This window comes from Panthera onca, chromosome A2 (assembly GCF_046562875.1).
Source record: "Panthera onca isolate mPanOnc1 chromosome A2, mPanOnc1 haplotype 2, whole genome shotgun sequence".
Classification (NCBI taxonomy): domain Eukaryota; kingdom Metazoa; phylum Chordata; class Mammalia; order Carnivora; family Felidae; genus Panthera; species Panthera onca.
The window spans coordinates 126,113,330-126,127,369 of record NC_138340.1 but is presented as its reverse complement, the minus strand read 5'-3'; the positions used below and the strand labels follow the sequence as shown (position 1 = coordinate 126,127,369).

Here is a 14,040-nt window from a genome sequence, read left to right as displayed (position 1 = left end):
TCCCAGAAATACAGGATGAAATCAGTCTGTATCAGGCTAGAAAGACTACAGAGCACTCATTCTCAAAGCGTAGTATCCTGACTGGCAGCTGCATAGTCTGGAAACTTATTAGAAATATGAATTCTCTGAGTCCTGCCTCAAACCCACTAAAGAGCAAACTCTGGGGAGAGGGACTCAGTAAGCTGTTTTAGCAAGTCTTCCAGTGATGGACTCTCAAGTCTGGAAACCACTGGTATAAAGAACTCTGGAACTAGAGTGTTGGCTCACATTTGGAGCTGCAGAGCCAGAGTCCTGAGGCTCACGACAGCACACTGGGAATCAATCCCAAAGGACTTCTATTTAATACTGAAAACTTCATTCAAATCAGAACCTTTGATACAGAGGAAGCTCAGAACCATCTCTCTGTCCAATGTAGACAGCTTCTCCTTCATTCCAAGACTGCAAATGTGAAGGAATTTCTTATTAATGATACAAGTCTCTTATAAGTAAAAAATACTCAGGGAGGAGATTATGAGATCACGGTCTTTATTAAAATTTCACTCCCTATTTGGCTACATCACAGGATTTTTCTTTTTTTTTTTTTTTTTGTTTTGTTTTGTTTTTTTTTGACAGTTGGAAGTGGTCCAGACAGCCTTCAGGTCAGGGAAATTGTAGACATTTGTTTTTTGAAACTCATGATTTTATGTTTCTTGGTCTTAAATGTCTGGACTGAGATGTAATACTTCTGACCAGTCTCCAATGAAAGATTTTATGAGCTTCCAAAGGAGATTATCTGCTACATTTCTGGACTTGGTGAAGAGTCATTCAACTGTAAAAGAAAACTATATTCTATTTTCTAAATCCACTGAATGACTCAAAACATGTTATGTTCTCTCCTGGGTAAGTGAAGAAAAGAGTTTAAGAGGATCTTGAACTTGTTTCCAGTATATCAAGGAATACTTCCATGGTGCAGTCAGGAAAGGGTACTTCTCTGGGATTCTAGTGAGAATCCATCTAGTTCTCAGATGTTATAGGTCTTACTTTTGGTAAAAAGGAAATTCAATAGTAGTACACAGGACTTTGTTTTAAAATTCTTACTATAGATACTCTCAAGCCCTGATTACTCTTTTGTTTTCAGAGAGAGACAGAGAGAGAGTTGGGAAGATGTTCACAATAGAAGAGAACACTTTCAAAATGCTACCTTAAGAGAAGGTAAAGTGAGTTTAAACAGAATTATTTTGGAGACAGGCAAATGTAAACAGAATTCTAACAAAGCGCCTCTCCCACTGTCTTTAACAGATGCTGGCCTGAGATAAATTATCCTGAATGTATGAAATATAAGGGACAATTATCTAGATAAGAAACTCCTCCAAATCAAAGAGAAAAAGATAGGAAATATTAAGATGGTCAAAACACTTCAATGAAATCTGAACAGTTAATGAGTAGACATGTTCAATCTTATATGAAAGCAAATTAACTGAAATAAAATACCTTTATATTAATATGCACAGACACACAACAGAAATGAGTCCCTAGGTCCACTAAAACAATGTACAAAAATATTCATATTGGTAAAAAAAAAAAAACAAAAAAACAAAGAAAGAAAACCCAAATGCTTACCTACAATAGAATATAATTTGAGATATATTCATACAATGGTATATTATACAACAATGAAAACTACAGTACACAACATGGACAAATACCACAGATACAGTCTTCAGTGAAAAAAATCAGACACAAAAGAGTATAGCATCTAAATGAAATTCAAGAACAGGCAAAATTAATCTATGGAAACAGAAGTCAGAAAGCTATTTATATTTGGGGTTTGGTGTAATGCTGAGAGGCACAAGGAAGTTTCTGGGGTGCTAGAAATGTACTACAATATCTTAATCTAGGTGGTAATTACCTGGATATATGGATACGTATACAAAAGTTCATCAAGCTTTAAGTTAAAATTTATGCCTTTTTGTGTAAAGCCACATATTAATTTAATAATTTTTAAAAATTCTACTAAAGAAAAAAATGAAAATAACCAACAAAACTTTAAAAAAAAATTGTCAAATTGGGGCGCCTGGGTGGGTCAGTTGGTTAAGCGTCTGCCTTCGGCTCGGGTCATGATCTCCTGGTTTGTGAGTTCGGGCCAGCGTCGGGCTCTGTGCGGACAGCTCAGAACCTGGAGCCTGTCTTGGATTCTGTGTCTCCCCCTCTCTCTGCCTCTCCTCCGCTCGCACTCTGTCTCTCTCTGTCTCTCTCTCTCAAAGATAAATAAACATTGAAAAAATTTTTTAAAAAACAATAAAATAACTGTCAAATTAAAAACCTCAAAAATTCTCAAATTTAAAATTATTTCACTTTTTCTAAATAGTGATTTATAAAACATCATGAACCAAGAAGAAAAGTTTAACAAAACTTCAAAGATCCTGAAATTCAAAATATCCCAACTAAACACTAAGTCATATACATTTTTTAAATTGTTTGTTCAATCATTCATTAATACTGGATGCAGTTTTCAGATGCAGTTCTAAGAAATGAGCTTACAGTGAATAAGACGAAGTTGCTACCTTCACAGAACTTAATACATTTAGAGCCAAGGTAGGGCCCGGAAGGAGTTTATAGGGTGGCCAGACAAGGCCTCACTGAAAAAGCAGCATTTATGCAGAGAATTGATGAAAATTAGGGAGCAAGCCATCAGGAAATCTCAGGGAAGAGCACTGAAGGCAGAGAAACAAGATGTGGAAGAGCCCTGAGGTAGAAAGTAGGATTGGCCTGTTCAAAGAACAGCAAGGATGTTGTTTTAGTCAGAGCAGAATAAGCCACAAGTGGAAAAGTGCAGGAAATAGGTTACAGAGAGGGGTGAGGGCAAATCTTATAAGGTCCTCTAGATACTGTAAGGACTCCAGCCTTGCTCTGAAATGGAAAGCCACTGAAGAGTTTTGAACAGAGGTTCAAAAGGATCTGATTTACATTGTAAGAGAAGATTCTTACTGTTTTGTTAGAAGGATTGGGGCAGTGGCCGACGATCACAGTCAGAGAAGCGAATTAGGTTGTTATATCTAGGAAGAGAAATGATGGAGCCTGGATAGGAGTGGTACTAGGAAAGTGGTAGGATTGTGGATATATTGTGAAAGCAGAAGTAACAGGATTTATTGATGGACTGCATGTGGAAGGAGAGAGTAAAAAGGAGTTAAGGATGGCTCCAAGTTTTTGGTCTAAGCAATTGGTTTAGGGTAGACAATACCACATAGTCTGTCAGTATTTTTGATAAACTTGCTGATTTGTTTGGCAAATTTATTTCTGGCATAAGAACTTTTAGGGGAGAGATTGTGCTGAACTGACTGAGAACCAATTCTTAATATGAATCTTATTCCCCAGAGCTACTTTTTATCTTTTGGTATTATATTCTTTTCTGAAAGGCATTTTTTAAAAAAATTATAAAAGCATGCTCACTGCATAAAACTGAGAAGATATAATAAAAAGGAAAAAGAAAAAATATTCAGTCTTACAATAAGGAGAATCACTGATGACAGTTTGACAATGAATCCTATTTAATATCCATTTTGCAATATGTGGACCATTACAGAATAAGCACAGTCATAACTACATCACAAGCAATTTCTCACTATTTGAGCAAATACTTCACTACAGAGTATGACAAGCTAGATTTCTTTCTATGTGATGAATTTCTGAGATTGCAAATGCTGATACTTTCATCTGTTCAGACACTGGCAAAAATCACTGCATTTTGAATCAAGCAAGCTAAAATACCGTTCTTCTCTCTTTATTAAACAAAGTAAAATAAAACATGGTAAGGCACAAAATTTTCATGAGTTGATTGGCTTCAATCAACCACCCACCAGTAGTTTATTGGAATTTCAAGCCTAAAATTTAAAGGGAAGTCAATACCCTCCGGCGTCCAGACTGCAAATTCAAACCTTACAAGTAACAGCAAACATTATGGGTGTACCATTTGAGATTTAAAACGTAAAAAACAAAAAATCCCTTCTCTTAAGTATCCCTTACCAGTTAGCGTCAGATGAATCAGCCTTATAGCTTATAGAGGCATTTTCTATGTTATTTTAACTACTTTCATATATTAATAATTATGATGAAGAGAGGACTTCACTGATCAAATCATTTTTTTGAGAGGCAGAACACACACGTGAGCAGGGGAAGGGCAGAGAGAGAGGAACAGAGAGAATCTAAAGCAAGCTCCAGTCTCAGCACAGGGTCTAATGCGGGGCTCGATCCTACAACCCTGGGACCATGACCTGAGCCGAAATCACGAGTTGGATGCTCAACCGACTGAGCCACCCAGGTGCCCCTCTGATCAAATAATTTTGTCTAAATTGCCTAATTGGGAAAGCTATTTCCTTATGTAAGATTTTTAGAGAAAAAGGTGAAAAAATAAAAAACAAAAAAACACCTGACAATTTGCTGGATGAAACATTATTAAAAAGGGAGATGCAGTAAAGGAAAGCTAACTGACCTGTTAAGAACTGGTTAACCTATGAAACCAGCATGTACTAAGTATCAGTAGTATAGGGACAGCATAGCTTGATAGGATACATACTAAACCAGACTGTTTAGATTTGTACCCTAGTTCTGTCACTCTAACTACGTGATCTCGGGGATATGGCCATATCCATACCTAAATTTCCACATTTATACAATGGGGGTAATACTACTACTTACCTGTTAAAGTCGTTGTAAGAATTAAATAAGTTAATGCACCTAAATTGCTTGGAATAGTACCTGGAAGACGTTAATGACTTACTAATGTGAACCTGGCATTACATAACACGCCAGAACTACAAAGAGGATTCAAAAAATTTCCTCACCAGCAGGAATTACCAAAAACACTACTGGCAGGTACATGAGCATTAAGATCCAACATATTTTAGACTAAATAGTCTTGAACTTAGGAATCTACACTGAGGGGCTCCTTTAACATTTCTACATACACAGTTTCTTTATCTTGAGTTTAAACACCTAAATTAAAAGTTTCTCTTCTTGCTCAGGGCTGAAATGGCCAACAGTAATCATCAAATAAATAATTTAGTGTCAAGTTTTCAGAACACATCTTTGTAAATAATGTGAAATTTCAAGCTCTAGGAAGGATACAGAAAAAAAATCTTGAAACAGAAAAACTGTAAAAAAAAAAACAAAAAAAAAAACAACAGAAGATTCACTTCACAGAATTACTTCTTAGGGATCTAATTACTAAACTGCATCTTATAGTTTGATATACATGAGTTTCTATCCAGAAATTCTAGGCTGTCTTTCCACCTTATGCATTAGGCTAATCACTACCAATCCTTCAAATCCAGCCCCAGCCTTAATAAAGCCTGCTCCAGCCAGAATTGTTCACTCCTTTCCTCTTTGCTTATGTGTTATGTATTACTACTGCCATCAATCCACCAACAATTTCTTCACTCAATAGTTTAGAGGAGTGCTGTCCAACAAAAATGTAATGTGAGCTGTGTAAGTAACTTAAAACTTTCAGGAGCCATTTTAAAAATAACAAGTGAAATTAATGTACTTTAATATAACCAAAATATTATCATTGCAAAATGTAAACAATATAAACAATTATTAATGGGATCCTTTATATTCTTTTTTACATACTAAACTGTCAAAACCTGGGATGTATTTTATACTGCATAACATCTCCATTTGGACTATCTACATTTTAAGAGCTCAACAAGCACATGTGGCTACTGGCTACTGTACTGAACAGTACAGATCTGGAGCCTAGATTATTCTATCATATGAAGTGTGGTCTATGGGTCAGCAGTATCAGCATCACCTAAGATTTTGTCAGAAATGCAAAATCTCAGTCCACCTCAAACCTACTAACACAGGGACTAAATTTAACAAGCTCCCCAAGGTGACCTGAATGCACATTAAAGACTGTGAAGTACGACATAACAAATTGCTACTGCCATTCATCTATCATGAGGTACTATGCCACTAATACAGAACACTATATTAAATAATAATGGCTTCTCCACAAATCATGTTTTCTCTACACTGTCCAACAGAACATTATGCAACAGTGGAAACACACCTATATTTCCCAAAATGGTAACCACCTGCCACATATGTCTATTGAGTACTTGAAATGTGGCTGGCATAACTAAGAAACTGAATTTTAAATTTTAATTAATTTTATTCAAACTCAAAATAGCTAAATATGGCAAGTAGCTACCATGTTGGACAGCATAACTCTAGGGTGTTATTTACTACATCCCAGTATAATCTCTAGGAGACTCCTAGGGACAAATTTAGAAGGTCTAATCAAGACAATTTCTCTAATTACCTGTGCTCGCTCTCTCTCCTTTTAACCAACCATCATATTTACCACTTTATATCGGCTGAGACCAAATATAAAACCTATCTCTAGGGAAGCATAATAAAACTTATAGCAGGTATTTTGAGTGTGTTACTATTACTCCAGCTTATCATCAATTATAGCATACATACCTGTACAGTCTTTTTTATTCTATGAGATGGACCTGGATACTCTGGAGAATATAAATCTGTGAGGAATAATGAGTTGATTAATGTTGACTTCCCCAGTCCAGATTCACCTAAAAGAAATGGTGGGGAGGAAATGTGTTAAATTCAGTCACTTTATCAACCTTAAATATTCAACCAATACTATAATCAAACTTGCTTTAAGCAAGCAGTTCTTGGTGGAACAAAGAAGTAATGTTAGAAAACATACTATAAAGACTCCCAATTAGAATAAGTTCTTTGTCTTCATTTTGTTCTCTATCAAAGTAGACTAAAGTTTCCAAGGATTCTTTTTAGATCTGTAATTCTACAATCTGTGTTCTTTAAAAGTAATTTATCTAATACAATATTCTCCACTTTTAACAGTAACATATTCCTAGACACCAAAAGCTAGTCATGAAAGAAACATTCAAGTTGGATTATATATTGCTGCTTCAGTACAATAAAGCATAAAAGAAGTTAGGTGTAAACATTTATTAAGTCAATAATTAATTAATGACCCAAAAATAAATCATACACCTATAAAAAGTAGAAATCTGTTAATAAAAAGAAAACTTAATCACAATGTATCTTAACATAAAAGGGACCCACAAAAAGTATTTCCAACTTATTCACTCATACATCAATCAGCCTAAGTGTAAGGGGTACCTTTCCGTAAACCATATTCCAAAAACATCCTAGGTAATGACTTTTTTATAGTACTTCTGATTGAGGTAGGAGGCAGGAATGGAGGAAGGTAGTACACAACTTCCACTATGATTGACATATGCTCCCTTGACTGTCCATGTCAAGTTTGGTATAACACACCAAATATATAGTTAATTTTTACAAAAACATAAATAACTTCAAGATATACATAATACAAGGTTAAATAAATTAAAAAATAATACTATAATTATCCATGAATACAGCACAAGTTAAAGAATCTAGCAGTTAGTTTAATAGGCACCTTTAGCCTAAATAACTGATGTCAAAATATTAACCTTACTATTTCTGTCTAGGTTGACAGTTTTATAATGACTCTCAAGAAAGGTAAGATTCATTCTGGTTGTTGGGGCTTACAACAATGAGGGGATGTCATATGAATGAGGGGATGTCATATGAATGAAGGGATGTCATTTTTTTCTAGATGTAAAAATTGCAGAAATTTCTAAGACAAAGGAAAAAAAATTGTAGGTTCTTCATAACCGCTTCTTTCTTAACTCATATACTGAATAAAGGAGTAAGGACTCGAATAAACCCCAAGCACATGAGGAAAATTGGAAATATCTAGGCCTTGTAGACACTGCTGCCCTAGAGCTACCTGAATTGCCCAGCGATGGTCAACCCCACTGTGTTCTCTGACATTGCGATGGACAGCGAACCCTTGGGCTGCCATCTCTTTCGAGCTGTTTGCAGATAAAGTACCAAAGACAGCAGAGAACTTACATGCTCTGAGCACTGGAGAGAAAGGATTTGGTTATAAAGGTCCCTGCTTTCACAGGATTATTCTAGGATGTATGTGCCAGGATGGTGACTTTCTATGCCATAATGGCACTGGTGGCAAGTCCATCTAGGGGGAGAAATTTGATGATGAAAATTTCACCTTGAAGCACATGGGTCCTGGCATCTTATCCATGGCAAGTGCTAGACCCAACGCAAACACTTCCCAGTTTTTCATCTGCACTGCCAATACTGAGTGGTTGGATGGCAAGCATGTTGGATGGCAAGTGGTTGGATGGCAAGCCTTTGGCAAGGTGAAAGAGGATATGAATGTTGTGGAAGCCATGAAACCCTTTGGGTCCACGAATGATAAGACCAGCAAGATCACCACTGCTGACTATGGACAAATCTAATAAACTTATGTTTTATTAAGAATATATATACATATATATATATATAAAACACTTTTCTTATTTAGAAGCATAAATGAGAAATGAGTACTTGTATAAATGTTTTGGGATGTTAAATGTAAAAGTACACTATATTAAAAAATTAACACTGTACTAAAACTATGTTTAGACTTTATTTATTTATTTATTTATTTAATTTATTTGGTGGTAAGGGGTAGAGGAACAAGAGGAAGTAGGACAAAATGAAAGTAAAGATGAAGGGGGAAAAAAGCCTGAAAGGCAACACATCGAAATGTTAATAGTGGTTGCAGTTAAGATTTTTTTCTTAGCTTTCTACATTTCTCTGTGCTTTAAATTTCCTTCACTAACTTTATTTTACTTTTATAATTTAAAAAGCATTCTTGACTGGCATCAGCAAAACGACTAAGAAGTTCCAAACCCTCACAGAAACTGGATTAATTAATCCTACAGGAGCTCTGGAAAAAGTCAAAGATTTACGGCAACCAAGCAAATAAATGCCCAGTCGATACAATGCCATGAATAGTAAAGTTCATGTCACTTTCATCTGTTCTTGCTTTTTTCTCTATATGGTACGTCTGGGTCTCAAGGAGATAGCAGCACAGTTCGACATCCTTCCCTCAAACCAGAAGGCATAGAACCAACTTTACTTAAAACATTCTAACCTCTCCAGGGTCTGCCAGAGGGTCTGGTCCCTGTCTCATCTAATTGCAATTTTAGGTGGAAGAAGCACTGGACTCCAATGCTGAAAGTTGAAAGGGGACTACAAACCCATGGGTACCTAGAGCAGAAAATTATGGGTGTACAGATAGACTACTTAAGGCCCTGAGGATCTGCTAGAGTGAGACACTTTGGACAATTCAGAAATTAAAAGCAGCCATGTACACAGAGGGAATTGAGAAACCACAAATAGGTCCAGGCCAAACTTTAAGTGAAAGCTGATCTCTAGGCTCAGAACATGCCCAGCTAATCATCAGATGAATGCCCTGACATATAGCCAGTCTGCAAAGACTGGGAAGGTGACTGTTTCTCCAAATGCACATTTTCAACAACAAAAATCACAAGGCATGCAAAGAAGAAGAAAAAACAAAGCCCAGAGAAAGGAACAAAACACATTCCCAGGAACCATGCCTGAAGCAGCACAAATATTGGCTTTACCTAGACAAGGACTTTACAAATCAAGAAATTGTAAAAAGGAACCGAACAAAAATTCTGGAGCTGAAAAATACAATAATTGAATTGAGAAATTCACTAATGAGGTTCAATACCAGAATTAAGCAGGCTGAAGAAAGAATCTGAAAACTTGAAGACAGGACAAATAAAATGACTGAGTCTAAGGAAAAGAAAGAAAAAAGAAGTAAACACAGCTTAAAGGATTCATGGGACAAGATCTATGGACCAGTCATGGGAGTTTCAGGAAGAAGAACGAGGGGTGCCAGGGTGGCTCTCTTGGTTAAGCATCTGACTTCAGCTGAGGTCATGATCTCACAGTTCTTGAGTTTGAACTCTGCATCAGGATCTATCAGTGCAGAGCCTGCTTCGGATCCTCCCTCCCCCACCTCTCTCTCTGACCCTCCCCTGCTTATGCTCTCTCTTTCTCTCAAAAATAAACATTAAAAAAAGAAAGAATGAGAAAAGATCAGAGATAATGGAGGGGGAAAAAAAACAAAAATTTTTCCAAATTTGATGAAAGGCATAAAACTACAAATCCAAGAATCTCAACAAACTCATAGCAGGATAAACACATGATGACCAACGCTGAGACAAACTGATGAAAGCCAAGGACAGAGAATCCTAAAAACAGCAAGACAGAAGCAACATAACACATAGAAGGAATCCCCAGTAAGATTTTAGCCAATTTCTCAGTAGAAAACTTGAAGGCCTGATGGCAGTGTGATAATACAACTGTCAATTGAGAATTCTGTATCTGGCAAAACTGTGCTTAGAAACTGAAGAGGGGCGCGCCTGGGTGGCTCAGTTGGTTGAGCAACCAACTTCAGCTTAGGTCATGATCTCGCAGTTTGTGAGTTCAAGCCCGGCGTCAGGCTCTGTGCTGACAGCTCAGAGCCTGGAGCCTGCTTCGGATTCTATGTCTCCCCCTCCCCTGCTCACGTTCTGTGTCTCTCTGTCTCTCAATAATAAAGGTTAAAAAAAAAAAAAAAAAAAGAAACCGAAGTAGAAATTAAAATATTCCCAGATAAACAAAAACTGAGGAAATTCATTAATTTCACGCTCTACAAGAAATGCAGAAGGGAGTCCTTCAGGTAAAAAGGAAAGGACCCTAGACAGTAACTCAGAGCCAAATGAAGATATAAAAATCTCCAGTAAAGGTAAATGCATGATCAAATATACAAACCAGTATTAATCGTAATTTTGGTTTGTAATTCCATTTCATTTTATGTAAAATTTAAAAGACAAATGAATAAAAAATAATTGTAAATCTATGGTAATGAGTACACAACGTTTAAAGACATAGTTTGTGACATCAATAATAAAGAGTGAGAGAAGGGTTATCTATGAGTAGTTTAAGTATACAAATAAAATTAAGTTGGTATAAATTCAAATTAAATTATTATAACAGGATGCTATATATAATCTCTATAGCCACAAGGGAAATATCTATAGAATATACAAAAAAAAAAAAAAAAAAAAGGAAATGAGAAAGAATTTATGTGGCACTACAAAAAAATCCACTGAACACAAAAGAAGGTAGTAAATGAGGAAATGAATATACGAAAGCTGTAAGACAGGAAAAAAACAATAAAATGACAAAAGTTCAGTTCTTCATTATCAGTAGTTACTTAACAAGTGGATTAAACTCTCCAAAGGCATACTGCCAAAATTGCTTAAAAAACATGATTGAACAATATGCTACCTGTAAGATACACACATGCACAGGTGAAAGTAAAAGTTTAATAAATATATTCTGTGTAAGCAGTAACCAAAAAGTGAGGTGACTATACTCATATCAGACAAAACAGACTTAAGTCAAAAAATGTTACAAAAAGAAAGGATATTATACATTGATAAAAAGGTAAACTCACAAAGTCAACATTAGAATTATAAACATATATACACCAAACACCAAAATATATGAAGCAAACACTGACAAAATTGAAAGGGAAAATAGTTTACAATACTAGTTGGAGACTTCAATACTTCACTTTCAGTAATGGATAGAAGGACCAGACAGGGGTGCCTGGGTGGCTCAGACAGTTAAGGGTCCAACTTTGGCTCAGCTTATGATCTCACAGTTCATGGGTTCGAGCCCCATGTCAGGCTCTGTGCTGACAGCTCGGAGCCTGGAACCTGCTTCGGATTCTGTGTCTCCCTCTCTCTGTCCTTCCCCTCCTCCTCTGTCTCTCTCTCTCTCAAAAATAAACACAAAGGGAAAAAAAAAAAAAAAAAAAAAAAGAAGGACCAGACAGAAGATAAATAAACAGAGCATTTGAGCAACACTATAAAACAAATGGACCTGAAAAATAGACAAAACATCACACCCAACATCAGAACACACATTTTCCTCAAGTGCACATGAAACATGTTCCAAGACTGAACATAAAACCAAACAAGTCTTAATACATTTAAAAAGACTGCACTCAAAGTATCTTTGCCCATCACAATGGAATGAAACTAGAAGTCACAAACAGAAGGAAAATGGAAAAATTAACAAATAGGTGAAAATTAAACAACACTCAAACTAATGGATAATAGAAATCACAAGGGAAATTAGAAAATACTATGAAACAAAAGAAAATGAAAACAACATACCAAAACTTAAGGGATACAGAAAAAATCAGTGCTAAGGAGAATTTATAACTGTAAACACACAAAAATAGATTTGAAATTAACAGTCAAATAAATCAAATCAAATAAATAATAGAAATACAGAGAAAACTCAACAAACCCAAAAGTTGGTTCTTGGTGAAGATCAACAAAATTAACAAAGCTTTAGCTGGACTGATTGAAAATAAATGAAAGACAACGCAAGTTACCAAAATCAGAAAAGGAAGTGTGGTTTACAAAATAAAAAGGATTATAAGAATACTATGGGGTGCCTGGGTGGCTCAGTCGGTTGAGCGTCTGATTTCGGCTCAGGTCATGATCTCATGGTTCGTAGGTTTGAGCCCCGCATTGGGCTCTGTGCTGACAGCTCAGAGCCTGGAGTCTGCTTACCATTCTGTGTCTCCCTCTCTCTGTGCCCCTCCTCTGCTCAGGCTCTGTCTTTCTCTCTCACAAAAATAAACATTAAAAAAAATTAAAAAAAAAAAAAAGAAAACTATGAACAACTGTCTGCCAAAAAACTAGATAACCTAGATGAAATGCACAGATTAGAAATATACAACCAAGACTAACTCATAAAGAAACAGAAAATCTGAACAGACCTATAACCAGTAAACTGAATCAGTAATCAAAAACCTCCCTCAAAAAGAAAAGCCCTTACACCAAATGGCATCATTAGTGAACCCTACAACACATTTATATCAGAAGTAACACCAATCGTCCTCACAATCTCCCAAAAAACTGAAGAGAGAACATTTACAAACTCATTCTATTTGGCCAGCATTACCCTGATACCAAAGCTGGACAAACACACAAGACATTGGATTTGGCAATGATTTTTTGAACTTTTCCTTGAATCAAGACATGCAACAAAAGAAAAACAAACTGACCATCAAAATTTAAACCTCTGTGCATCAAAGGGAACTATCAGATAAGCCATAGGAGATATTTGCATATCATAAGTGTGATAAGGGATTAATATTCACAGTACATAAAACTCCTACAATTCAAATACAAAAAAAATCCAATTTTAAAATGGGCAAAGGTCTTGACTAGACATTTCTCCAAAGACAATATACTAAAGGCCAATAAACACATTAAGAGATGCTCAACATTACTAGTCATCAGGGAAATGGAAATCAAAACCACAATAGTATCATTTCACATCCGTTACAATGGCTATTAACAAAAACAAAAACAACACAAAAAAACAGAAAAAAAGTATTAGTGAGGATGTACAAATTGAAGCCCTAAGGCATTCTGGTGAGAATGTTAAATGGCACAGCCAATGTGGAAAATGGTATGATAATCCATCAAAAATTTAAACATATGATTACCATATATGACCCAACAATTCTATTATATATCCAGAATAACTGAAAGCAGAGAACTGAACATTTGTACACCAATGTGCACCGTTAATTATTCACAATAATCAAAAAGTGGAAACCCAAATGTCCATCAATGGATAAGTGGATAAACAAAGTATATATATGTATACAATGAAATATTATTTGCCCTTAAAAAGGAATGAAATTCAGGGGCGCCTGGGTGGCGCAGTCGGTTAAGCGTCCGACTTCAGCCAGGTCACGATCTCGCGGTCCGTGAGTTCGAGCCCCGCGTCAGGCTCTGGGCTGATGGCTCGGAGCCTGGAGCCTGTTTCCGATTCTGTGTCTCCCTCTCTCTCTGCCCCTCCCCCGTTCATGCTCTGTCTCTCTCTGTCCCAAAAATAAATAAAAAACGTTGAAAAAAAATTAAAAAAAAAAAAAGGAATGAAATTCTGATATATACTACAACACGGATAAACATTGAACACATCATAGTAAGAGAAATCGGTGAGACACAAATGGATAACTATTGTATGACTCCACTTACATGAGGTACCTAGAACAGTCAAATTCATAGAGAC

The 14,040-nt window shown here is 36.0% G+C and overlaps 1 protein-coding gene and 1 pseudogene across 5 annotated transcripts in view; one reads left to right on the top strand and one right to left on the bottom strand.

Moving 5' to 3' along the window:
• The window catches only part of SEPTIN7 (septin 7), a 118,727-nt gene that overhangs the window by 44,138 nt on the left and 60,549 nt on the right, over window positions 1-14,040 (bottom strand). For all 5 annotated transcript variants that reach the window (XM_060632883.3, XM_078440589.2, XM_060632880.3 and 2 more), the window contains one exon: window positions 6,466-6,572. In XM_060632883.3, the coding sequence (XP_060488866.1) occupies window positions 6,466-6,572 (107 nt within the window). The remainder of the gene's footprint in view (window positions 1-6,465; window positions 6,573-14,040) is intronic.
• Window positions 7,814-8,412, top strand: LOC132679382 (peptidyl-prolyl cis-trans isomerase A pseudogene; annotated as a pseudogene).